The sequence below is a fragment of the Idiotropiscis lumnitzeri genome, chromosome 10 (genome assembly GCF_059441095.1).
Source record: "Idiotropiscis lumnitzeri isolate Australia: NSW breed Sydney's pygmy pipehorse chromosome 10, RoL_Ilum_1.0, whole genome shotgun sequence".
Lineage (NCBI taxonomy): Eukaryota > Metazoa > Chordata > Actinopteri > Syngnathiformes > Syngnathidae > Idiotropiscis > Idiotropiscis lumnitzeri.
In genome coordinates, this window is record NC_142400.1 from 11,680,852 (window position 1) to 11,706,795 (window position 25,944).

The following is a 25,944-nucleotide window of genomic DNA, read 5'->3' on the forward strand; positions in this document are numbered from 1 at the left end:
ATTTGTTAGAATTTGAATGCAAAGATGCCTCTTGTCTAAGATAAAAAAAACAACAACACTGTAAAAGTAGTTGCTTGAAATGCCTAGAGGCATGTCAACAAATTGCAGTTAATATTTATTTTCCCTCAATTGCGTCAGTATTTTCCCTTTTACTGAAAATGCGCCAAATATTGGTATTGGCTCGGAAAAAATACATCGTTCTATCACTAATGGAGACAGTGAGCTAGCCATTGGAAGCAGCTAGATGGAGATAATCTCACTTGGTAACTTGGACCTGCTTACCTCTAAACTCCTGCTAATTCCTTAAGCCTACTCCTGATGGCAAGGTAAAATTATTTCCTTACTTTAAATTGACAAGATGATGTATGTTCAGAACATGTGTCAGCATTCCCATTCATGCATTAATGTTTGCATGATGGGAACATTAACACTATTTGCTACAATTGTATGCATGTTGGGGCAAGCACGGATGCATATGTGTATATGTGCATCCCCTATGCGTGCCATGTGCTGCAGAATGCTGTGAACATAAATAGATGTGAGCTTGTCAGTAAAGGCTAACTAATGAGTCCAAGCATCCTGAGCGCAAACAGCTATTTATATACCTTACCTCCTCCTTCTCTTCCTCATTCAGCCCTCCTGTCTCACTTCATCTCACATTTGCACACCACGTCAGAGCAGCTGTGAAGCATCACTGTTATATGATAAGAGACTGAATTTAAAATTTGATGTGTTTTTGGGAGGCGGGGGATGAGATAAATTGTCTTGAAATGGCAATCATCCAATCTCCCTTACTAGTGAGCTCAAGGAAATAAAAAGAATAACTAACTTGGCAGGATGTTTCATTCAACATGGCACATTTTAGTCACAATATTCCTGTAGGTCAGGTGTTTCAAAATAATTTCTGTCGCAGGCCACATCATAGTTATGGTGTCCCTCGGAGTTCCGTTATGACTGTGAACTCATGTATGATCACCTTAAACTACCACATCCACACAACAAATTGAAGGATAACTACCTTTGTAATCAGAAACCAGTAAATACTGAAAAAAAGTGGACTGCATTTAAATAGCTCAATTCAAAGCCTCACATTCACCCATCACACATACAAATATATACTAGTGGGAAGCATATCTCCAATCTCATATGTCGGTGTTGTTAAAACTGAAGACAATATGCTAGAAACATCAAGTTAACGTGCATGATTTACCTTCGCAGGCCCCATAAAATTATGTCGTGGGCTTGTTCCGGCCCCCAGACCTTAAGTTTAACACCTGTGCTGTTGGGAAATGAATTCAACTCACTCTTGCAAGAGGGTGGCCTACTTCATCTATAATTTACCTCATTAGAGAGACTAATTATGTAGTATTGGGGGCAGCTTTTTTTCTTTACAGTGCAGTGGTATTTATTTCATTGTCTCTCCACAGTGCAAAAAAAAAATAGATACTGCACTTCATCTAGCAAGCCCACTCCTGTTATCTCCATCAGTCAAGTGCTGGTGGCTCCCCCTGCTCAGCTGGCCTATAGCTGAGATGTTAGATAGACAACTCAAAATGGAGGAGGCAGCAGGCACAAGCTCAGCTGGTCCATTAAGAGCATGTCTTCTTCCTGACAATCAGAATTGAGATGACAGAGCATTAAAAGACCCAGTGGAGGCTGTGAGCACTGATGCATAGCTGCTGCTGTGTGTGTGCGTGTGTGTGTGTGTGTGTGTGTGGGGGGGTGTTTGTGCGTGTGTGTGTTTGGTGACCTAGGGAAAAGGCCTATGGGGGGTATGTTGGGGGGAAGGGTGGTCAGGATTAGTTATAGAGTGCAGTGTAGTTATTGGTCACTGGACACAAACAATGGGAGGGCTAAAGAAGATTTTAATGTGTGTACCCCCCTTGCATGTCCAATGGGAGGTGCATGCATGATATAGTGGGCCAAAGCTTGCACCCTTTGGGGCGGCCCTGTACATCTGGAAGATTGGCTTGCCCCTCTGTCTGCCTGCCGAGCATCTCCCCTCCCCCTAGTTCATACATGGCAGAGGTGGGGGCCGTGAACTCATATGGCGGACGTTAACTCTGCCACATTAGTTACCAATTAGGCAAGACTTCATTCAGATGAAGTGTTTCGATAGTGTAAGGGAGCATCTCAGCCAGTAGAGGTTGAATGATTGCATAATGCGGGCAGTTTATTTCAGCCAGTCAAAGGCTTTAATCGTTAGTAAGACCTTTCTAAATATGTGAGATCTGTCCTCTCAACAACCACAACAAAGTCATGTTCACTACACTGCAAGGCTGATTTGGTTCAACTGTCAACTCGACAATTACAATGTGACTTCTTGGAGATATCATTTTTAAATGCCGTAGGGTTCTCTGTATGTTAAATAACTGAACAGGACAGCAGCCAAACAGTTTCTCTTGTCTACTGTCAACATCTTAAGAAAGTTAATATGACTTCAATGTGGAAATTTATTTATTTTAGTTTTTTTTGTATAAAAATGATAAAAAATCATTCTGTAGTCTGTAAAATCTTCCTGGAAAGCAGTGCTCACTGGGATTGGGGGTTTCTGTGCTCACATTGTGTGTTTCTCTGTCATCAAGCTGTTCTTGTTTGTGAGAAGGTAGAACTACACAGGTTGGTGTGCAATGTTGGCACGGATGGTACAAGCGACGCTAATAGGCACCTCCACAGTGTAGAATGCCTCCTTTGTGCTCGTAAGATTTAATGAGACTGTAACAGGCGAATTTGTGATATTGGACACACCATCCAACAAGGACAGCTATTGTAGGATTCTGCGCTTGTGCGTGTATTGCAGAATGTCTTTGGATGAGTGTGTATTGTGAATATAGTCTGTAGCTGACAGTTGGCTAAATGCCACTGGAAGGGGAAAGAATCAACATTAAACAACAGGGGATTGCTTAATTGTTAATAGTAGTTCAGTGTATCAATGCTGTAAAGAGACAATCGAGGCATATATTATCATTGTACTATTATTTGTAATGAAACCTTAGAAGCAACTTTTAATTATTTTTGAGAATAACCGAAGCAAAATGTTTTGGTTTCTATACTTGACACATGTTAGATGCATACATAAACTTGTTGTAGTGTTGCTATTTATTGCGTATGTTTGCCAAACAGAATTACGCATGTTTACCACACACAAGATTATAGTTCATTGATCCTAATCTTGTTTGTTGTGGTTCAAGTGCACCAGTGTTGTGCTCTGTCACTTTCTGAATAGCGCTGTGACCTGTCTACTTGTCTGACTTATTTCTTGTGCTCCATCCCAGTGGCTACCATGACAACAGAGGCAAGTGCCGTAAGTGAAGCGGACACTGAAGGCAAGCAGAAGGCGAGCGCCGCTGAACCCGAACCTGAGAACAAGCAGAGTCCAGAGGCAGCAGCATCGGAGCCAGAGGGGGAGCAGTCCAGCAAGAAGGCACAGGGACAGGCGGCAGAGCCTGGCTCTGTTGATGCAGTCTCCTCCCCTGAAGAGGAGCAGCTTAAGCCTCGCACCAGAACCTCTGCTGGCAAAGGCCTCTCTCGCCTCTTTTCATCTTTTCTAAAACGCCGCTCGCAGTGCTCAGAAGGAGAGGGCTTTGAGGCAGAAAAAGCAAGGGAGGAAAAGGAGGACAAAGAAGAACAGACTGGTAAAGCGGAAGATAAAGAAGAAAAAGTGAAAACTCAAGAGAAGGATGCTCTCCCAGAGGAGAAATCAGATTCGAAAGAGGTAAAACAGAGTGAAGAGAAACCAGAAAAAGAGGAAAAAAAGACTGAGCCTGAGAAAATAGAGAAGAAGGGTAGTAAGAAGAAAAAGAAAGAAACCAAGAAGAAAACAGATGAAAGGGATGCAGAAAAGGTGAAAACTGCTGAGGAGAAAAAGGAAGAGGAACAGGACAAGAAGAAAGAGGAGGAGAAGGAAGAGGAGGAGAAGGAAGAGGAGGAGAAGGAAGAGGAGGAGACGAAAGAAGAGGAGAAGAAAGAAGAGGTGAAGAAAGTGGAGCATAAAGATGAGGCAAATGTAGAGGAAGCTGTAGAAAAAGAAGAAAAATTGGAAACAAAACCAGAGAAGAGGACAGAAGATAAAGGCACTGAAACTGAGCCTGAAAAAGAGACTAAAGAGGAGGAAAAAGTTGACAAAAAGGAAGCAAAGAAAAAAGAAAAAGAGGAAAGAGTGAAGAAAAAGGAAGAAGAAAAAGCTAAGAAAAAAGCAGAGGAAGAAGAAAGGGCAAAGAAGAAAGAGGAGGAGAAAGAGAAGAAGAGAGAGGAGGAGAAGGCAAAAGAGACAGAAAAAGCAAAGAAGAAGGAGGAGGAAAAGGCTAAAAAGAAAGAGGAGGAGGAGAAGGCGAAAGAGGAGAAATTAAAAAAGAAAGAGGAGGAAAAACTGAAGGAGGCCAAAAAGAAAGAGGAGGAAAAATTGAAGGAGGCCAAAAAGAAAGAGGAGGAAAAATTAAAGGAGGACAAAAAGAAGGAGGAGGAAAAATTGAAAGAGACCAAAAAGAAAGAAGAGGAGAAATCAAAAGAGCTAAAAAAGAAAGAAGAGGAGAAATCAAAAGAGGTGAAAAAGAAAGAAGAGGAGAAATCAAAAGAGGTGAAAAAGAAAGACGAGGAGAAATCAAAAGAGGTGAAAAAGAAAGACGAAGAGAAATCAAAAGAGCCCAAAAAGAAGGAAGAGGAGAAGGGGAAGAAGAAGGCCGATGATAAACCGGAAGAAGACAAAGGGGAAAAAAAAGAAAAAGTGAAAAAAGGAAAGAAGGAAGAGGAAAAGGGGTCAAATGAGTCACGAGTGAAAGCGCCAATTGCTGCCCCTGAACCAGAACTTAAAACTGAGCCAGAAACTGAACAAGCTCCTGATCAGCACTCACTCAGCAGCGCCGAGATGCAGGTCAGTGCAAAAAATCGCTACCGTGGATGGTTGTGTTCATGTTACTGAGCTCTCATTTTCAAACGTTCGCATGTGTTTATCTGTTCTCCCTTTCGGACTCTTCCAGCCTGCTCCAGAGGAACCCAAGGAAGTAGCTGCAATCAAGGAGGAGTCCGAAGATGTCCAAGTAGAGGAAGAGGAGGCGGCTGCTGAGAAGATAGAGGAAGAAGCAGAAGCAAAGGAGGAAGCAGAAGCAAAGGGAGATGAAAAGCCCAAGGAAGGAAAGCCAGTAAAAGAAAAGAAGACAGAGAAGAAGGGTGATGATGGCAAAGGCTCCAAACGACAGAAAACAATCCAGTGCAAAGTCATTTTGCTGGATGACACTCAGTATGAGTGTGAGCTTGACGTAAGCCATCACACACACAGCATGCACACAAGTGTGTGAATTTGTCTTTCTGATTACAATGCTTCTCATTTAGAAACATGCGAAAGGACAGGAGCTCATCACTAAAGTGTGTGAGAACCTCAACCTGCTGGAGAAAGATTACTTTGGCCTTGCTCACTGGGAAACACCAACCAGCAAGGTCAGCTTTTTTTGTTTTTGTTTTTTAAAGTGAATGACCCTTCAAAATCTGAAATAATATTTTTTTGAAAATAAATTAGACATTTTATTGTAAGCATATACTCAAAATTAGCTTTTCTAAATGCTCAATGTTTCATGAGGGCCTTCATGTTGTACAAATGCCATTTACAAAAATCATTTCTTATCTGATCTATTAAGGATTTATTACACAAGTTATATCAAATTAATCCAAGTCATTCTTCTTCTGAATCAAATCTAGTACAACTGACAACAATTTCAATTGATCATAAAATATATTGTTATTTATTGACTATGCATATTTTAATCCATCAGACATGGCTGGAACCCGCCAAGGAAATCCGGAAACAGGTGCCAGGTGCTGTTTACGAGTTTACTTTCAACATAAAGTTCTATCCTCCTGACCCGGCACAGCTTACTGAAGACCTCACAAGGTGAATTTCACTTAGCTGTTTATGATTTTGTGAGACAGCCCCTTGGCTTCCTTTTAGGTGGGAAGCAAATGTGTATTTTACCCAAGAAAATCTGAACTACCCTGTGGATGTTTGATACGTTACATGCTCTTTTCTTCCGCAGGTACTATTTGTGTCTCCAACTAAGGAAGGACATAATGAGTGGGGTTCTTCCATGTTCTTTTGTCACCCTATCCCTGCTGGGCTCTTACACTGCACAGTCAGAGCTTGGTGAATATGACCCGGAACTCCATGGTGCTGAATATGTTAAAGATCTTAGTCTTGCTCCTGGACAGAGCAAAGAGCTGGAGGAAAAGGTGATGGAGTTACATCGTACGTATAGGTAAGCCTCCAGAAGGTATCATAACTTGAAGAATCTGAACTAGTTTACAAGATTCCATTCAGAACCCATCTCCTTTTTGTTTGGAAGGTCAATGACTCCTGCCCAAGCAGACATGCTGTTCCTGGAAAATGCCAAGAAACTTGCAATGTATGGTGTGGACCTTCACCAAGCCAAGGTAATATCTAGTTCCAACAATTAGCTAATTTGCCTTACTCCCAGATCACATCCATCTCATTCTGTAATTACATCCAGTCTGTGGAAGCATTTGATAAAAAACACAGAATTTGGTTCATGCTCTCACAGCAAGCTTGCGCTTGAAAAACAATTTCTGCTGCTTACACCTCGTTATTATTCATCAGAAATATACCTGTAGGTTGCCAATGCCTCAATTTCTGCAAGAGACCAGAGTATCATTAATTGCATTCTTATTGTAACTCAGTGTGTCATATTCACTGCGACCAAAAGTAACAATAATTTAACTGTGCTCTTAAACCACACACCTCCGCAAAATCATGCCACATGATAACATGGCCAAACATGATAATTGTAATAGCAAAAAATAACACTCACAAACGTCCAATCTCCTAATGCAATACAACAGCTTTCTTTTCCAAACGACATGCTACTTGCAGTCATTCTGTAGCTCCATATGCAATGCTGCTTGAACGCTGTACCTTTGTAGCACATATCTTTATGAGCAGCTGTCTGTGATGTAAACCTAAGCGGTGGTTTGCATTTTACAATCCTACAAGGTTTGTACGTTTTGATGTTTCCTTTTATTTTTATTTTTACTTTTTTTCTTCCATTTTGTTATGACAGCCTGTTGTTCGCATCACTAATATTCAGATATTAATTAGAAAATGTAATGATGTCATAAGTCTCACAGTAAATACCCTTATGAACCCCATGACCTCATAGTGTTTGAAAGTCTGCCCCCCAGTGGACAAATCTAAAAAATGCAGAACTTTGTCATGGCCTGCGTCAATTTGACCTATGTGTTTGTGCTTTTGCAGGATCTTGATGGTGTTGACATTACACTTGGAGTTTGTTCTGGTGGTCTGATGGTATATAAGGACAAGCTGAGAATTAACCGTTTCCCTTGGCCAAAAGTTCTCAAGATCTCTTACAAACGCAGCAGCTTCTTCATTAAGATACGGCCGTCCGAGGTAAATCACAATTCACATTTTGCATTTGTGCGTCCGTTGAATTACATGGTTTGTGAGTTTGTACTGTATATCGTGAGTCTTCTCCGTAAAATCAAAACAGCACACCTGTTTTTAAAAAAAAAAAAACATACATATATTTATTTTTAATCTGTATTATCTTTAGTGGTCCTGATGGATTATTTACTGTCTTGATTCATGGCCGTTTTCCACTCTTTTTACTTTTCTGTGTGTGAGGCCTTATGAAGTATTCGTACGTTGAATATTTTGAATACATGAAATTGAATATAGTAGTCTGTCTGACTGCACGGGATTTAGAATGTACTGATGCGACCTTGCTCCGGGGTAAATGTCATGCTTCAAGCTGTGTGGCAGACTAATGTGATCAACCGAGTGTGACCCTTTTTGACCCTGGCTTAATTGTTTTGTTTTGTTTTGTTTTGTTGTCACACAGCAAGAGCAGTATGAAAGCACAATCGGCTTCAAACTACCAAACTACAAAGCCTCGAAGAAGTTGTGGAAAGTTTGCGTTGAACATCACACCTTCTTCAGGTAAGAACAACTTGCCCATTTTGAATGTCATGCCCCTTCTTGCAAACACGTGCCTGTCCTCTGCATAATTGGCTAACTGCTGCCTAATCCGAGAAATTGGCTCCATGTCCAATTGCCCAGCTACACTGCACTCATCCTGACCTTAGAATGAACCATCTAAGGGTCAAAGTCGTTGCTTACCAAGTTACGCAACACTGCCAATTTTGGAATTCAAAATCATGTACAGTAGTTCATCTGTGAAGAATGTGAATGTAAAGAAATGTCTCTATTCCTCAGGGTATCAACAACTGAGCCACCCTCTTCACGTCGCTTCCCCGTCCTGGGCTCCAAGTTCAGATACAGCGGGCGCACCCAGGCCCAGACCCGGCAAGCCAGCTCCATGATCGACCGCCCTGCCCCTCGCTTCACACGCTCAGCAAGCAAACGCCTCTCCCGCAATTTCGATGGAGGTATGTTTGAGGGCCCAACCTTTGTGCTACACTAAGATTTCATAACACAGATACAGAAATATGCTATACATTGGATTCAACAGCTGGAGACAAGACTCTCCAGAGCTTCATAGCATCAACCAGGTGTGAGGTTGATGACTGGTCGTTGATGCTTGTTTCTGAAAACCCCCACCCTTCCCTAAAATTTCCAGGTACCCGGAATTGTGTGGAGCTTTGCCCCCCTGCCCCTACATTCATTGCACTTTCTAATGGCTATACGGTTTCGTTTAATGTACCAATCCATAGCTGCTTTGCCATGTTTAACACTGACCAAAAAAAATATTCAACTAAGAGTGTCAATATCAGTTCAATGAACTGTTGAGCTGACCACTTTGTCCTTCCCCTGGCATGATCCCAGGGTATCTTTGGTCAATGCACAATATGCTGACTGATGCACGCTTGACATTGTTTTGTTTCGGCTTGCTCATGAGTTGTGGCTTGATGTCTGTTATGCAATGCTTAAAACACGTTTTGTAACCATCGCTGCTTCAATTGACTTACTGAAACAGCATTGCCCTTTTTGGCTATAGCATTTGTGCTAAATGGCCACATTTAAAGAAAGACTTCCCGTTTAGCTTTCTCACTAACCTCTGCTTACTGGACTCACCAAGATCTCACTTCAACGCTTTTCACGTAACTTGAAACCCCAGGAAGCATCATCACAATAATGGCATTATGTCTTCACAGCCAGAGGTGAGTCTGAACAGACATTTATTCAGGTCTGGAATACTCAGGCAGGCAATCAGCCATGGTGGGAGCTTTCATATGATGCACGGCTACAGACGAGAAAAGAAGATGACTGGTCTACCCTGATCGAACGAGATCCTCCTTTTCCATTTTCCCCATCTTTTGAGTTTGTAAAACGGCCAGGTATGAGCTTTTCTAATGCCTGCTAGCTTCAGCAGCATATTTCCCTTCACAGGTGTGCTCCATGTTCACTCATTGAACATTTCTCTTCTTCTGTATTTTTGCTTATTTGAAAATTAAAAAAAATTTTAAAATTAAATTATTTTTCCTCTCATATTGTCAGCTAAGCTCAGCTTGGCAAACATGAGCTCTCACATTGACAGGCTAATGCAACCAGCGCAGGAACGACACCGTGATTGGTTCCTCTACTTTGATCCAATCCCCAGCCTGTCCTTGTATAAGCATGTCGATAAACCTCAGCGTGAGTTACTGTGTGTGATTAGCAAGCAGCCATTGTATATTGTGAATGAGACATAACACTCATCTTTGCATCACGTTTCGTGTTGCATTCCTGCTTCTCTTGCTTGCAGACCAGCTCCAGGTGAATGATGAGGAGACAATGTTTGTCAAAGAGCAAGAGCTGACAGATGAGGAGGTCATTGAGAGGCTAGAGGAGATGGTGATGATGGTGGAAAAGCTAGAAGAGATGGAAGAGTTGGAGAGAAAGCTGAGGAAAGTTCGAGATTTAGAAGAGAGGCTCCAAGAAGTTGAAGAAATGTCAGAAATGATCCAAGAAGTGATAGAAGAAGAATTAGGGGAACAAGAAGTTGCCAAACTAATGGAGGAGGAAATACAGAAAGAAAGTAGAGCCATAACATGGACTGTGTTGAAAAATTCTGTGATGAGTATGAAGAACATGAAGGAGGGCGATGAGAGCGATGAATTGGAGGAGCAAATAAAAGAGGTGTTTCTAAAGGACCTTTTGCCCGAGGAAGACGATGCTAAAAAAGGGAAAGATGAGCATTTGTCTTGTTGTAGTCTGAGAGATGATCTACGTCAGATACAAGAGGAATGGAAAGATGAGGTGGAGGAAAAGTCAAGTTTTACATCCATCGATACCTCTTCTCAGGCAGCTTATCAGAGTGTGGTAAGAACTAAGAAGAGAGTTGCTTTTGTGGATCAAAGGCCACAGACGCTTGATGCTATGGAAGATAGACTTCTCAAAATCATCTCAGAAAAGACTTCCCAAAATGGTGAGATTGGATTAAAGACAGAAATATTGGAGGAAGTGCCTGAGGTTGAAGATGGATCTTCACTAGATCAGGATATGTGGTCCATGCTTTTTGACCCTCTACCATATACACCTATTATCAAACCTTCAGGTAAGGTATTGTGTTCTACAGTGAGCATTTTAAATTTTTGAGTTAATTTTTTATAGAGCGCTATCCGTAAAACAATTTCCACCCTGATGCAATGAGACTTTATCAATGGATTTTTCAACTGTGTTTTGCACTTGTAAACAAAATTCCGATCAACGGCTTCCTGCATATGTCAAGCGGCTTTGCTTCCTTTTGAGCTTTGGTGCAACTCGCGTTTATTACTTTTGTCCAAGTAATTGATTATTGTTTACTCACTTTCTTCAGTAACATCAATGAAACTCAATGAAAGTGTTGCGTTGGATGAGGGGGAGTTTTTCTCTCCAAAATCGGTGGTTACAGCAGTTATGGATGAAAGGGTCTTACTAGAAGGACGAGTAGAAGACCTTCCCCCGTCACAGACCTTTCTAGAAAGACAAGATGACTGGTTTGTGTTTCTGGATGGTGTTCCCAGATTTGTAAAACCAGGTACGTTCCCTTGTGTTGCTCTTTGCACAACACTTAAGCTTTCTTGTGCCCTGTTTTCACGCTCACACATTTTGCTCATATCAGTTACCTTGAAGGAACCAGGCCAGATGGAGGCCAAACGTTTGGTCTCTGTGGTTGAAAAGCATGAGGCGTTTAGGGAGGTGCAACTTGAAGAGACAGAGATAAGGGAAGAGGCACCAACATATCTTCAAGAAATTCAACAGCCGGTGAAAGAACGAGACGACGACTGGTTTGTGTTGGTTGATGTCGTTTCCAAAGAAACGTCTTATGTAGCACCAGGTATTGGTAAATTCCCTTCTATTGCTTTGCAGTTTTACTAAAGCAAACAGTTGATTTGAGCTTTGCTGGCATTTTTTGTATCCAAAAGCCCCTCTGCAACTTGTTGGGTCTAAGTTTGTATATCTTCTTGTTGAAGCTGCTGTTGATATGTCTGCTAAAGAAGATGTCTCTCTGACTGACGTGACAGTTGAATTGATGGACGAACCCGTTGGTGTAGTAGTTCAAGAGAAAGAAAGAAAAGAGGATCTGAGCCAAAATGAAGTCACAATGTCGTCACGCAGTTTAAGAGAAATAGACGACGATTGGTTTTTACTGCTGGACATTCCCACTAGAGAAGCACAGTTTGTACCACCAGGTATTGCTAACCTCGCGCATGCTCTTCTTCAGTACATGGAGCCTTCACTGATTCAATTTCTTCACATCCTTTCTCCGTCAAGTGACCTGGGCTGAGTATGTTCAGACTAATGCTGAAAAAAGCATTTCTACTGTGGTTGAAGAAAGAGTGGAGGTTGTGGTAGAAGAGGTGGTGCAAAAAGAAGCGGCTTCCGAGAAAATGTATCCAGAGCTGAAAATATTCCCAACAGTCATAATGAGGGATGATGACTGGTTTCTACTGCTGGATGTTGTTCGGAGAAAATTGGTCTTTGTACCCCCAGGTACACACATTTATCTAATTTTCTTCTTTTGTACTTTTTACACACATGAGTTGACCAGAGGAATCTAATTTTGAAAAATTAAAATACCTAACCCCACCAACGGCAGCTAAAATTTATCCAGATGTTGGGCCTGTGATTGAAATGAAAGACATAGTGCTGAAACCGCTACCGATTGGTTTGGACCAGATGATAGTGCGTCCACCTCAACCCCAGCCCGAGAAAGATGATGACTGGTTTGTGGCATTTGATGCCGTTCGTGATGAAGGGGTTATACTACCACCAGGTACAGTTTGTGTTTGCACTCACTGACAGCAAAGCTTATTTGCTCCTTATTCAATTTGATTTTGTCTGCTTGTGCCAGACACCCTTGTTGAAATGTCTCCAACTGTTCGGAAGCCCTTTGAGGCTAAGGCGTTAACCGCTGAGACTAGAACATGGGAGATGACGATAATTGGTGAGAACACCGGGCTTGATGAGACACGAATTTCAGAAATGAGCCCAGTTGTACCAGCATCAGGGAGAGTAGGAGAAGATGATTGGTTTGAAGTGTTCCAACAACAAACCTTCTCAGAAAAGACAGCTCCTGTACCATCAGGTATCCTTCTTTAAAAAGTGTTCATGAAGATACATTTAAACTCAACACATTAATCAGAAAAAAAATAATTATACAGTAAAACCACTGCAAGTTTAATTTTAAATCTCTATGTACTATTTTTTTCTATCAGTTGCTGTGGTTGAACATATTGTGGATGTGACCGCAGTAAACGCAACAAAACAAAAATCCAGCACAGAAGAAGTGAGGTTGCCTGCGAAGTTAGTTGAAATTAAACCACAACTACGAGAGGTGGATGATGACTGGTTTGTGTTTTTAGATGCAGTAAAAGTACCAGGTATGTCAGTTTTACATCACACAAAGCAGAGTCTAATTTACATTTCAATATACTTTTATTTTGGTACAAGTTAAACATGTCACCTTTTTTGGTTAAGCTTGATTTGATGTTTTATTTTTGTACATATTTTTAAAAATTCTGAAATAGTGGTGGAACCTGTCCAGAAGTATCCTGATGTCGCTGAATCTAAAGCTTTTGCAGTTATAGAGCAGAAGTCACTGCAGAGAATTACTGTAGTGGAGCAAATGTGGAAGCGGGAGATGTTGCAGCAGCAACCATTTGAAACAGGGCGAAAGATGGAGGATGATTGGTTTACTGTTCTAGATGTGGTGCCTCGGAAGACAGGTATATTTGAAAGGATGGTTGCTCGACTTCATTGTTATTCTTTGTATCATATATATTTCATGATATTCCATGACATTAGCTGCCGTCCCTGAGCGCCTCAGATTGCCAGCAGAAGTTCCAAGAGTGGTAACTTCTGAGACCAAAATGACGATTTCTAATTTTGAGAGATCCCGGTTTGAGAGACAGATACTGGAAGAAAGACGGCCCCCCAAACACACACATGTCCATGATGATTGGTTTGTTCTACTCGACGTTGGCCCCAGAAAGCCAGGTATTCTGCCGTTTGGATGTGCAACTCGCACATGGTTTTGCTTTGTGACCCTTGCTTATTAACATCAAATGGAGCTGGACGATCGTTGGCTGACACTCAAGGACCTCTGACAGCATTTTGCTATTTAGAATGAAGAGATCTTGCCTCCTAATCTCACTTTCTCAGCCACATTGAGCTTTGTAGCTTCTTGCTTCCTCACAAGAACTATACCGCAGCTTCTCATTCTTTCCACTTGGTAGTATTTTGTGTATGTTCTGCTGGAGTTGTCAGTGGAGTAATATTCAAGGTAAAGTATACCAAAGTATACCACAGTATGCGCTCTTTTCCTAGATGCTTGCAATATAATAAAAAGAACCAGTTTGGCAGTGTGGAATTTGTGTGGATCATTTTTTTTTTTTTTTAATTGAATCGCGTTTTCTCAACATTGATTTCTAATACAAGCGCACTTCTGCTTTGTCTGTATTGTGTTCAGTGGTGATCACACAGCGAAGCGCCCGTCCTGTCAGTGCTCCAGTCTTCTCCCAAGCTGCTCTGGCAGAGGCTGGAATTCCAATGGCACCCTTGGAGCAGCCTCAGACCTCTACTCCAATCAGGACAGGAATCAAGGAGGAAAGGAAGCTCGAGGTCACTTTAGAAGTTGTTGAGCCATCAAAAACTGATGACAAGGTAGTCATTCCATCATGTATGTTTACTGTTTGACACGTTTTTATTCTTTCTTCGAAGAACTGCTACCTCATGAAATTTGTCATGAAATGGGTCAGAAATAGTTATTATCATTAAAATATTTTCATTCATGAAAAAATGCTAAATGGCCGATCAGTTCTCTGAACTATGTCTCTTGCTGCTGTAGTCAGCAGTATGGACTGACCAGAGAACTGACTCCTCACTGACACTTTCCATCAATGGGGACATTCAGGTTAGTGTCAGACTCCAGCCTCAGAGGCAAGTTTCCGTTCAAGACAACAAGTGGTAGGTGTGCTAACATGTCTCCATCTCTCCTCGCAGTCTGAGGTGACGAGCAGAGAGTTGGTGCAGTTGCGAAAGGTCAGATTCTTAGCCGTGTGTGTCATTTCTCCATTTCTGCGGACAAATTGCTCCGTCCAAAACCATTCCATTTTCTTCTCATATGCAACCATGTAGCTAGGCCAAATAACGTTCAAGGCATCTGAAGTTTATTTGATAGAACATGGAACGAATAAAACATTATTTGCAAGCCATATGGACTATGTATATGTAATTGTATTCGTGCCTCGAGATTGTACACGCATTGGCCTTTAATGGCATTATTTTACTCATTGCACGCTGTTACAGTTTCTGGAATGCTTTTGCATGGATATACTGTGCACTTAAAATAGAGCATGATGACCAATTTTTTATTGCCACTTGTGTCGCCACACATGCTTGTTTCTTTAGTTAACATTAGACAAAAGGAATTAAAAACTTGTAGTGATTTGATCACCACCCCAAGTATTTTAGCCTCAAACTATTTTGCATGTCGACTCTTTGCAGTTCCTTTTCTTTATTTTTAATTAACACTTCAGTATACGCCATAGTGTGCATGTCCGACATGTGCTACCTTCATAGGAAGCTGACACCCTGACTCCTTCCTTTTTGTTCTGTTCATTTTTCACAGAAAAGGGCTAAGAAAATTGAGGGTGACTCAATTTATATGAGACATAGCCTTTTAATGTTGGAGGTTTGTATCCCCACTGGAGATGTCACGTCTCTCGCTTTGTTTTCTTTTCTTGCTCTTTGGTGCACTGGCTGCTGTTTCACAACACGCTTGCATGAAGGCTTGATTTTGAACTCACGTCAGCATTCAGCAGGTGTGATTGGCGATTTAGATCACTAAAGAAATGTGTGTTTTTGCCAACTCTAATCCACTTGTTCCAGGAGTGTGCTGCTGAACGCTGAAGGGCTCTACCAATAGCGCTGTTGCTCTTGATACTTGCATTGATTATACTTCACAGTCCATAAAACGATCCTTCTAGTGAGGAGCAGCAAACAAAACACGATTCACAAGCAGATTATGATTATTTTTTTATTGTATTTATTTTATCTCAATTGCAGAGGGATCCAAAACCTAAAGCACGCGTTAGGTCGTTGGCCGAACTGGGTAAACCTTTATTGAACTAACTAGAAAAATGTTTTAGAACTTAACTCTACTTTATTTAGAGAGCACTGAACACAAGATGTTAAATATAATATAATAATAATAATAGTAATTATAATACCAATATATTTTCTTCAGAAATATTAATAAATATAATTATTAATGTAAAAAAAAATCTGTCGTCTACAAAAAATATGCCTTTTAATAAAGGTTAAAATACTATAATTATAATTAAAAACTTTCAAGTTTCTTTTCTCTTATATAATTTTGTCTAAGATGAAGTTTGTGTGTAGGAGATTCTCAGGATGAACTGATGGCTTTCATCAGTAAGGCAACTCCTATTTGATGTTTTATTAATTTTGACTACATAGAGCAGCATCTCATAGAGATATGTGATACAGATAAACAGCGTTTGAGCCGCATATAAACGGAGGTGCCTAATGTTCAACAACACAGCTGTTGCGCTGCATTATGGGATTCTTAGGTGATGTTTCTGTTTCATGGTTGCGCTTGACATAGCGTCATTAAAAAAAAAAAGATATTGTGCAGAGTTAGTGAATTGGTGGAGGAAGAGGAGGAGGCGCTACCCAGCATGCTTTGCTGGAGTCACAATTATTACTCTTTTGTTGTTGAGACTGTTTAATGTTTTTTGTACAGACAATTGAATTGACAATTGAAGTTGTGTTTCCAGTGTGCAGTCTGATTATTGCAACTTTTGGTGGAGGCGAATCTGTCAACCAAAGTAATGTAACGTCATCAAACAAGCTGTCTTAATCAATTAGGAACACTCAAATACAGCACAGTACAGGTTTGGTGTATGCGTGAAACAGCCTACCTGCGCTGAGATTTTGAAACAAATGATTATCAGGATCTACCTGCGCTTTTTTCGCCATGCTTTTGCCATCCCATTTGCTGATTTGCTTAAAACGCATGCAATTACAATCTCTGCACCTTTGCAACTAAAATTCATCTACTAATAGAATTCCAATTTAGCATCAATTTGAAATAGATTATACGCTGTCATACGGCTCTTTTGCTACTGTACGTATTCTAAGAATTTACAGTTGGGACACTTAACATTAAGTAGCTTTATGCTCCACAGGTATTTCCTTACTAAAGCTTTGGTGACTTTGTGTGATTGCACATCCATAGCAATCAATTTAATGCTAAATGTTCAGTGTTATTGCTGCTTGGTTCATTTGTGTTAAATCCAAAGTTTTTGTCCCTTCAGCCACCTGTTTCATGGCTGCAGTTTTCACTCCCACTGATTCACAGCATGTTTTCCAGATTTTTGCAAGCATCATGGCACTAAATCAGTCTGATTTAAAGATTCATAATCAACTCTGTTTGACAAATCATGGCACAGGTTGGAATATCATAAATTGAACGTCACAGAACATGGCGTTGCACAATGTGTCTCTTGATCAATAAAGTAAAGCGCACTAGCCGGAATATTCCAGATGTGCCTCATTTACTGTTTGTCAAAATTGAATCACTATTATTGCTTTTGCTTAGTTAAACATTTAATCATTGACCAAAAGTAAGGATAATCCCAGATTAATTTTCTTATTCCCATCCTTTTTCTCTCCTGCCCTGCTGTCACATTCCATATTCATCTTTTCAATCTTTGCTTTTACCCGCTTGCTTTCTTCCTTCCATCATTTATTTTGGGCTTACTTTTCTGGATCATCTCTCCCCATTCACCCTACGGCCCCTCTTCCCTTCACCTGGCCCTTCTCTTTGTAGGAGTTTGATAAGCCTCAGGAGGACCTGCTCAGGCATCACGCCAGTATCAGCGAGCTAAAGAGGAACTTCATGGAAGCTGTGCCAGAGTCCAGGCCCAGTGAATGGGACAAGCGTCTGTCCACGCACTCACCGTTACGTACTCTGGGTGTCAATGGTCAGCCCAGTGCAGATGGGGTAAGTCTCACACACCAAACGACACATTACTCTATGAAATGAAACAAAAGAGAAGCACACACAAAATGAATCAAATACAGAAAACGTGATCCACATTTGCATGCGCCGTATCATCAGATATCAGACATCTGCTCATAGTTTGAGAGCTGTCAGGGATGTTGTTGTTGTGTGTGTTCGGAAAGCATCACTGGAGTATGTGCTACTCTCCATGTGCAAGTTGGATGTTTTTTCACTGTTCCATGTGACTAAATTGGCAATATTTGATGAGGCTCCCCAAGTTGCTTTCTTGGTTGTTAGATGGTTTGATGGTAACAGACTGGGCGCATGTTAAGACCTATTCATGGCATTGGCATGTAAGATGCAACGCAAGCATGATCTGATGAAGAATGGACGTTTGACTGGTTGAATAGAGTCTGCACTTGTATATTGTCACTCAGTCAAGTCTGATGCGGATGAAGCATCTCCGCGTTTCCACTGACATGCTTCATCGCAGATGCATCAGATTTACTGACATGTCCGCATTGCATGCTGACAGACGTGACGCATGACAATGGGAAATAACCCCTTGCCCTGGAAGATTTGCACGTTTTCACACACCACAAAGTGTATTTTACTCCTCTCTTCATCATGCTTTTTCTGCTTCTACAACACTTTTGCTTTGCACTCTTTTCTTTCCACATTGCACTTTACTCTTGCTTTCTTCAAACCTTGTTTGTTCCTGAAGAGAGAAGGTCGGATTCACAACTGTGCTAGATGTTTTTTACCCTCTAGCTACCATCAAAATCAGTAACTAAATCATAACTAGAATAAATATAAAAAATCTTGAATTGTTTCTTGTGTAATCTGATTTGAAACATCGCACCGATATTGTAGTTTGGATCGATGAAGGTTGACTTCTGGTGTTGCTCCTGTGAAACTGCGCCCATAATGTCTGCACTTGGACACAAATCCATTCGTGTGGAATATCATTTGAAATGAGCATGAGAAATGCAAAGTATACCAATTATGTAATGTATAATGTAATTAATTTATCTATCACACTTAAAAGAACATTGGAAAGATTTTTTTTCAACTGTACAATCTATAATATAGACATACAGTAGGTTTCTTGCTTAGAATGGTAAAAGTGAGGACGACTTTCTGTCTTTTGAAACTTTAGTGAGCTGTAGTACATGGAAGTAAAAAAAAACAAACAAACAACCCCCACCCAAAAAAATGCATGTTAAAATGCATGTGCTGACCAATCCCATGCTTGGAACAACAGGACCTGAAATCTAAAATCAAACACTTACCTTGTTACCTAAATTTCAAATACTGACGATTTGGCATTTTTGCAAGTTCAGCGGCCATCAAAACTCCTCCCTCTCATCTCTCTCCCCTGCTCCCCCCACCCCCTTCAGTTTGTCACCCGCCTCCCGCGCGGCCCCCTGCTCGACTTCTACTCCAAACGCAGCTGAGGGGCCGTCTGGACTCTGTGGAAGTCCCACACAGGCGTGAGTGTGACCTGCGGAGACAGAACCCAATCACCTTGTCATCTCTCTTTCTCTTCTCCGCCCTCCGCCTACTCTCTGACTTCACCGTAGCATTCCTCATTTCTCATCCTTCGCTCCACTCGAGAAGCCACCATTTTTTCCCCCTCTCCTTTGTGGAACAAGACTGTCACCTCTTAACACTACTATTTCCAAACAGACTGATTAGAACTGGAATCAAATCCAACACTGTTTTACATCATCTCTGACTTTCTGTTGGACTCATTACCAAACAGACTTTTATTTACGTCTTATATTGCCTCTTTTTACTACTTTTATTCACACTGAAGTAAAGACAAATTTATTGAAATCAGCCAATAGTTCTGGTGTACTGAGACATTCATAAAAATATTTGTCACGGCGAATTAATTCTGTGATGATATTCCACAAGGCAGCTAAATTGTAATACTCAACTTTTTTTTCAAAATAGCTTTCACTATTGTTGGACAAGGCAGTGTATAGCAACTGCTTGAGTCGTCATGCATGACCAAAGAATAAAGGCATTCCATTTACACATCACTGGTTGTGTATTCATGCATTTTGTATTTTTTTGTATACATTTTTATCGTGTATCAAGGTGTTAAATGAAATTTAATTGGTATATACAAGTTAATGACTGATGTTAGTGAAAGTTAAAAAAAAAAAAAAAAAATTTCCTATGTGCTCTGTATGAATACGGAACATCTAAATGACATTGGCAAATGTTTTTATGGAATAACACATGGCTTTATCATCATAGTAAATTGTCTGATAAAAGCAACCAAATAGTAGCTTACAGGGTACCTCCAACAGCCCATTTTGTGGTATTGATGTGGGAGGTTTGATAAATATCTGCTGTGCTCATCCTTTTGTCTAGTCTTGTATTCATCAAAAGTGTGCACATGCAATCCCCTTGGTTAATTTTAATGCAAGGTGTCGTGGTAGGAATGAATGTGACGTCATGTCTTTGACACACACAAGCACTTCTGTTTTCTTTCTCGAATGTCGTAGGGTGTCATGCATATGCTACCTCCACATACACAAGTCACATATAGTTGTAAGACGTGAATCTGGATAACTCATTCGGCGTTTGTTTGCTAAGGCGTCTCAAACGGATAGAGTCCTCGGGCTATTATATGTTTGCTTTAATGTAACAAGTGTGATCAAAATGCGGTTTGATGCAATTTTTCTTGATAAAACATATTTATGTTTTCATCTGACAACCACAGGTACCCTTGAAGTTGTTTTTCTTTTAAACTACCTGCTGTCTTGTGTAGTTTGCGGCACATCCTCAAATCGTGACTTCCACTCTAATGGATGCTATGTTTCAATGAATCATATTAATGTTGAACACCTGCCTTCACGTCTCTTTTTTTTCCTTTTCTTGAAAAAAATAGCTGGCGATGCCACTGAGTACCTGTAATTGTATTTGCTATGGCCACATTTCTATCAAGTGCTAGTTTTTTTATATGCTTCACTATGATTTGGTTAACATCTCCACCACATGTAAAGATAGTTATTTAAATAGTGTAAACTTTAAACTACCCATTTGAATAGTGTTGGAAAAAAACAAATCACTTGGTGTTAAACATGATCAACAAAATGGACATCAACATAGTCTTACAGCCGAGCAGCAAGTGCAAACTTGAATAGACAACCCGGTCAGAGAGCTTGTGCTTGTCTGCTTTAGCCGCACTAGTTGTCTGTAAATGTGAAGCACAGACATTTCAGGGAGTAGGAAACAGTTAATTCCGCCGTCACTTGCACGGCAGTTACTCACTCCATTCCAAATAGAACATTCCTCTGTTGATCAATACGCATCACTGTGTTAACTCCATTCCCACTTCCACAACATCTGATTCTCTGCTTTTGGGTAACACCCTCAGGCCACTATTTACATTTGCATGTTATACAAAAATTGGCTTGATAGCAACCATGATTATCAATTCTTTGTCCCGATAATAATAAAATATTTCTCCCAATCTGTATCGTTTGGTGTCATATCAGGTTTAGTCTCTTGGGTGAATTGAATTTTCCCATAGAGATAATGTCTACCTATACATCCGTATTTTAGAGCGTCGTAACATTTCAATGTTGTACATGTTGCCCGAGTGTGTCATTTAACCGCAAAGACTTTTGGAAAAGGAGTGTGCTACTGCAGGGCACACGATAAATTCACATCATTATAATTCAAATGGCTTGGCGTTTTTCTTTTTTTCTTTTAGAGCTTGCACATTAGTCCGCTGTGCAGAGATTCAGAGACCAGGGCTGCACTCGAGGAAACCGCTGTGAGTTTGGGCTATTCCAACAAGTCCAGTCCCCTTGTGAGCCTTCCTCATAGTGCAATGGCTCCCAAAGTTCCTTTTGACAAGTCATGTGATCAGGAAGCACTTGTGGTGATTGGATCATCCTTGGTGCCAGTGGTTGAAGTGGAGGTGGTGCAATTGCGTCCCTCCCTCGACCTCAGCAGTAAATTTTTAGATGAGACCCAGAAAGAAGAAGGTTCATGTCCTGGATTTTTGGAGCACTCTGGGAATAAAGTTGGATCTTCCCCTACTTCTTATGTCATGAGCAGTGGTCCGCAGGTCATACACAGCTTCCAGGTAGCCTCCTGTCTCCTTTAGGCTCATTCTTTCTCTCTCTTCTAACTTTTTTGCTATTTTCAGGGTTTGCCACACTTGCTCATCGCTGCAGCACTCTTGCAAAAACAAAAAAACATGCGATGGTTTCTACTTATGATGCTGCAGAGTTGTCGCACAGTGGTGCAATGGGCTCTCACATTTGGTGATGGTGCTCTCTTAACTTCTGACTTTCTTTTACCCTCTTGGTTTTTCTGTCATCTTTTGTTAATTCCTGGGACTCTCGCTTCATATTTTCTGCTTTCCTTTTGTACTCACTGGTGATGGAAAGGGAATGATTCAAAGAAGGGGTTATTTCATTGTGAATCAGCCCGTTCTGGGAATGGCCTCAAAAGGCATGCATGGTGTGAAAGGTTTGCTGTGGGGTGCAAGGTGTCTGGGTAAACACCCACTCATGGGGCTATGCTCCCATCCACAGCCGCCTCTGGTGCAGACCCAGACAGTCACCATCACAGCTGTCCCCAACTCCTTACCCAGTGGCATCTCCACCACAGAAGTCCCTATCGTCCCAACCAAGACCGTCACCTACGAGTCTGCAAAGGTAGGGGCTCCAGAACTGGCCTTGCCCACTTCTGTTCCATCTATGTCAAATAGTCACCTGAAGGAAGCTGCAGCGGAAAAGTGTGAGTAGTTCTGTCAGGAATAAGGCCAAACCACAAAGCCCCATACCCGACCTGGTTGATGCTCATGAAATGATGATCCCCACTGGAATACAGTGAATCTGTAAATGTTTGTTTGCCATGTCTGTCACATTGTAAAGAACGCAGGTCCCAGCCATATTCTGAAAATGCTTTTTTTGTGTCCATTAGGCAGATCGGTTTGACCGTTTTCCGTGGTTTTAAAATCTCGAGGTTTCAATAACTGCTAAAACAGTCTGTCACTGGTAATGAACGCTTCTGTTATTTTTGGATCATCTAAGCAGGGAACAATATTATTGGCTGGTTACTGACTTGAGTAAACGAGCCACCTCTTTTGATGTTAATTGCCTCCATACAATTTCGATGTCAAGTGGTTGACAAATACTGTATTTATTGTTCGACTTGACCAGTGCTTCCTCAAACTTTTATTGAACCAAGGCACATATAGTATTTTACATTAGAAAATTCTTACGCCAAACCACAAAAAATCATATAAGTATATATATATATAAAATATACATATAAAGTATATATTTTGAGATAATGATTTTGTCCTACTTCACTCGCAATTTATATACTTGGTGTGAAACCTGGACCTTGAAACTGAAATGCTAAGTTGATATACTTGCAGGCAATTAATTATTCTTTTATATGAATGTCAATAAGTGGTTACACATGTTATTTGTACCCTTTTTCATCTAATGGCACATTCAAGTCACTTATCTGTCTTTGCCATAGATAGATTCATGTAAGATGTATTTAGTCATTCATAGTAAATACCTTTTTTTTTTTTTTTTTTTTTTTTACCAATGTAGTAGAATTGGGTAATTTTTTGCAACACACCTATTGTGAATCACAGGAGCCAAAAAGGTTTTTGAAAAAAAAAATTGTCAACTTGCCTCTTGAAATACAAGACAAGGTACAGATGACATACACAGTGGTTATCTCCAACCATTCACGTACATTTTTGGGTTTGTCTTTCTCAGGGTGCAGTTGATGGGACAGATGAAGACAAAGAAAGCGCAATGTCCATCTCTCAGACCTCAGAAACCATTAGTGGCACCACCGTCACTACCACCACTACACACATCTCAAAGGTCAGCTGCTCGTTTTTCAATCTGCTCTTCTGCTCTCATATTTTCAATTATTAAGATATGCATTATATGCTTTATTCCCCAAAACAGATTGTGAAAAGTGGCTCCTCAGAAACTCGTGTGGAGAAAAGAATTGTCATCACTGCTGACAGTGACGTTGACCAGGATAAGGTACAAAGCTTCATTAATGCCCAATGACATAATTCCAAAGCTGTAGTCGATAAAAATGTCTCTTGAATCAATCCTTATCTTCAATGTTTAGTATTATGAATTTGTTATATTTGTAAATGTTTTCCAATGTATTTATTTAATTTATTTCCATCTCAACTCCCCATGGGAAATTACTGGAAATTATCCACCCCTTTGTAACCTTATACGTTCAGCCTTATACGTACGGCTCTAAAATCTGAAGGCAGCCAGCTCGTAAAAGCAGCAATGTGATGTTGTGAAAAGTTACGCACAGTATGTTAGCTTTAAATGACTACCAGCAATCTCTGTGAATCTCCAGAAGTATTTTTCAATTAAAACTATTCCCTAAAATAACATACAGTAATTTGGCCTCCAATTAATATGTATTGTCTCTTACAGGGGAAAGATGGCGGCGCATCAGCATTGTAACTGGGCACCATAAGCAGCTACCGTGACTCCTTCGACTGTCCATCTCCACTATCCCTTGGTCAGAGTTCATCACACAAACACACACTGACTGACCCCCCCCCCCCTCTTAACGCACGCACACATATCTCTGAATGTGCACCAGCTAGCAGAATCTGCGTAGATCGTGTTTGTTTTCATTCTCTTTTATGATTTGAGCTGTTTATAGGAAGTTAGAGGAAGGCTGCACTGTGCTGATCAAACCTCACCTACAAAGGGTCAGAGAAACTTCTCACATCCACTGCTATTGTGGTAAAAGATATTTCTCTTTCTCTTCAATTGTAGCAGATAAGTTTGATTTTAAACTTGTCTATTACCCTTTTTAAAAAAAAAAAAAATGTTTCACAAATGCACTGTTTCTGAGTTAATGTCCACCATCAGTGTTCATTCCCTTGGACAATTCACAAGGGAATTCTTCTTTTCTTGTTTATTCATTCAGGAAAATTATTGAAATTATCTTGCTCGCGTTGATTCACAAGACAATTCTGTGCCCAAATTCGGGCAGTTGTTTGGTGTCGCTCAGGAAAAATAACCAAAATTTCCTTCTTTTACGACCAGCCGACAACCTGTAGCCTAAAAGTTCTTGTAAAGTTTGAATTAAAACTATTTTGACATATTTCTCTATTTTATAGGTGTAATGCTTTTATAGTGTTTGTACAAATTGAAATTTTTAAGTTATTCGTATCCCCCACTGATTTCAGTTTTGCTGTTGACTAAAGTCGAGGTGTCTTTCTTCCATGATTTGATCTTACTCAATTCCTCTTGTGGAACACCATGTCAGTCAGCCTGCCATTCATTAGCCATGGTCACAATGTGCTGTCCTCAGCCATGATGCTTTGAATAGATTTGCTTGATACCCATTTAAAGCGCTGGTCTGTTTCTCTCAGGTTTTAATATACTTCGCAAGACCACAGACCTCAATCAGAATGTATGAGGAATGTCCATATATTTATAGCTGTCCCTACTTTTAATGTACTTTCATGTTCAGCCGTGTGAAGTTAATACATTTGAAAGAGCCTGTTCTCACGAGAATTTCGGAGGAATGCGTACAAAAGTGGAGGTGACTTCAAAAGTCTTTACTTCTAATAATACATTTTGTAGTCATATTTCCTTCGACCCAAAGCCCTCATCTCCTTCCCATTTGCATTAATGGGAAAATACATTTGTCGTCGGAGCACAGTCTCTGGAAAACAGTCAAATTGAACCGAATATTGTGCATAACTTTTTGTACAATTTCCAAGTAAACTCTTGCGAGAACACGTTGCACTTGTAGCTCGTCTGCGTAAAGCGCAAGTGGAAGGTGAAGGCAGCTGTCCTGGTAAATGTGGCTTTTTTTTTTTTCGTCATAGGAGCACACAATTTTTTGTTTTTTTTTTACGTTCTACTATACAGTTATTTATTTGTAAAGTAGCAACTGTTTCATGTGAGTTGATGTACTGTGATGTTTCAAGGAAAAAGCTGCTTCCATTTAGAGATGTCACAAAGTTTATATCAAGAAAGTTTGTAAAGCCTTTTACCACATAATCCGAATAGATTTGCTCTCACTTGCTGTCCAATGTTTTTTTTTTCTGTAGAACATAGAGTTTGTCAAACACACCAGTCCCTTTTAGACCACGTGTTTCTTAGTCTTGGTCGCAAACTTGGTAGCTATAACAACTGCAACCTCCCCAGAAGAAACTTAGTATTTCACATGGGAAATATAGATTTTAGATGGTGAAAAATCTTGTTGCTTTGTGATTCTTCTTTGTCTTTTATTAAAAAAAAAAAGTGATATAAGCATTCATTTGCCTCTTAATGAACTCTGTACACTTCATACCACCGCACAAAGTATGAATGAAATGTTTCCCAAATGCTTCAATAGACAATTTAGAGCAGTGGTTCCTAATCACTGTGCTTTGGAACATTGTTATTTAATCACTACAAATAACGTACTTTTT

The 25,944-nt window shown here is 40.4% G+C and overlaps 1 protein-coding gene across 11 annotated transcripts in view; it reads left to right on the forward strand.

Annotated features, from left to right (window-relative positions):
- LOC148329359 (uncharacterized) overlaps nucleotides 1-25,788 on the forward strand; it is a 30,134-nt gene extending 4,346 nt beyond the window's left edge. For 2 of the 11 annotated variants that reach the window (XM_088305868.1, XM_088305863.1), the window contains exons 2-33: nucleotides 3,276-4,870; nucleotides 4,977-5,255; nucleotides 5,329-5,433; nucleotides 5,766-5,884; nucleotides 6,027-6,245; nucleotides 6,333-6,420; nucleotides 7,259-7,411; nucleotides 7,863-7,960; nucleotides 8,237-8,409; nucleotides 8,493-8,600; nucleotides 9,136-9,318; nucleotides 9,479-9,616; nucleotides 9,726-10,517; nucleotides 10,779-10,979; nucleotides 11,064-11,279; nucleotides 11,416-11,634; nucleotides 11,717-11,935; nucleotides 12,042-12,218; nucleotides 12,297-12,530; nucleotides 12,661-12,825; nucleotides 12,973-13,170; nucleotides 13,250-13,441; nucleotides 13,914-14,107; nucleotides 14,292-14,357; nucleotides 14,447-14,485; nucleotides 15,075-15,137; nucleotides 17,301-17,474; nucleotides 21,208-21,585; nucleotides 22,040-22,162; nucleotides 23,246-23,356; nucleotides 23,444-23,524; nucleotides 23,942-25,788. In XM_088305868.1, coding sequence (XP_088161994.1) covers nucleotides 3,284-4,870; nucleotides 4,977-5,255; nucleotides 5,329-5,433; nucleotides 5,766-5,884; nucleotides 6,027-6,245; nucleotides 6,333-6,420; nucleotides 7,259-7,411; nucleotides 7,863-7,960; nucleotides 8,237-8,409; nucleotides 8,493-8,600; nucleotides 9,136-9,318; nucleotides 9,479-9,616; nucleotides 9,726-10,517; nucleotides 10,779-10,979; nucleotides 11,064-11,279; nucleotides 11,416-11,634; nucleotides 11,717-11,935; nucleotides 12,042-12,218; nucleotides 12,297-12,530; nucleotides 12,661-12,825; nucleotides 12,973-13,170; nucleotides 13,250-13,441; nucleotides 13,914-14,107; nucleotides 14,292-14,357; nucleotides 14,447-14,485; nucleotides 15,075-15,137; nucleotides 17,301-17,474; nucleotides 21,208-21,585; nucleotides 22,040-22,162; nucleotides 23,246-23,356; nucleotides 23,444-23,524; nucleotides 23,942-23,971 — 7,122 coding nt within the window. In that variant the 5' untranslated portion in view covers nucleotides 3,276-3,283 and the 3' untranslated portion in view covers nucleotides 23,972-25,788. Of the gene's footprint in view, nucleotides 1-3,275; nucleotides 4,871-4,976; nucleotides 5,256-5,328; nucleotides 5,434-5,765; nucleotides 5,885-6,026; nucleotides 6,246-6,332; nucleotides 6,421-7,258; nucleotides 7,412-7,862; nucleotides 7,961-8,236; nucleotides 8,410-8,492; nucleotides 8,601-9,135; nucleotides 9,319-9,478; nucleotides 9,617-9,725; nucleotides 10,518-10,778; nucleotides 10,980-11,063; nucleotides 11,280-11,415; nucleotides 11,635-11,716; nucleotides 11,936-12,041; nucleotides 12,219-12,296; nucleotides 12,531-12,660; nucleotides 12,826-12,972; nucleotides 13,171-13,249; nucleotides 13,442-13,913; nucleotides 14,108-14,291; nucleotides 14,358-14,446; nucleotides 14,486-15,074; nucleotides 15,138-17,300; nucleotides 17,475-18,874; nucleotides 18,968-21,207; nucleotides 21,586-22,039; nucleotides 22,163-23,245; nucleotides 23,357-23,443; nucleotides 23,525-23,941 lie in introns of those variants that run through there. The other 9 variants (XM_088305865.1, XM_088305864.1, XM_088305869.1 and 6 more) reach the window with 9 other exon arrangements.
- The last annotated feature ends 156 nt before the right edge of the window (nucleotides 25,789-25,944 follow it).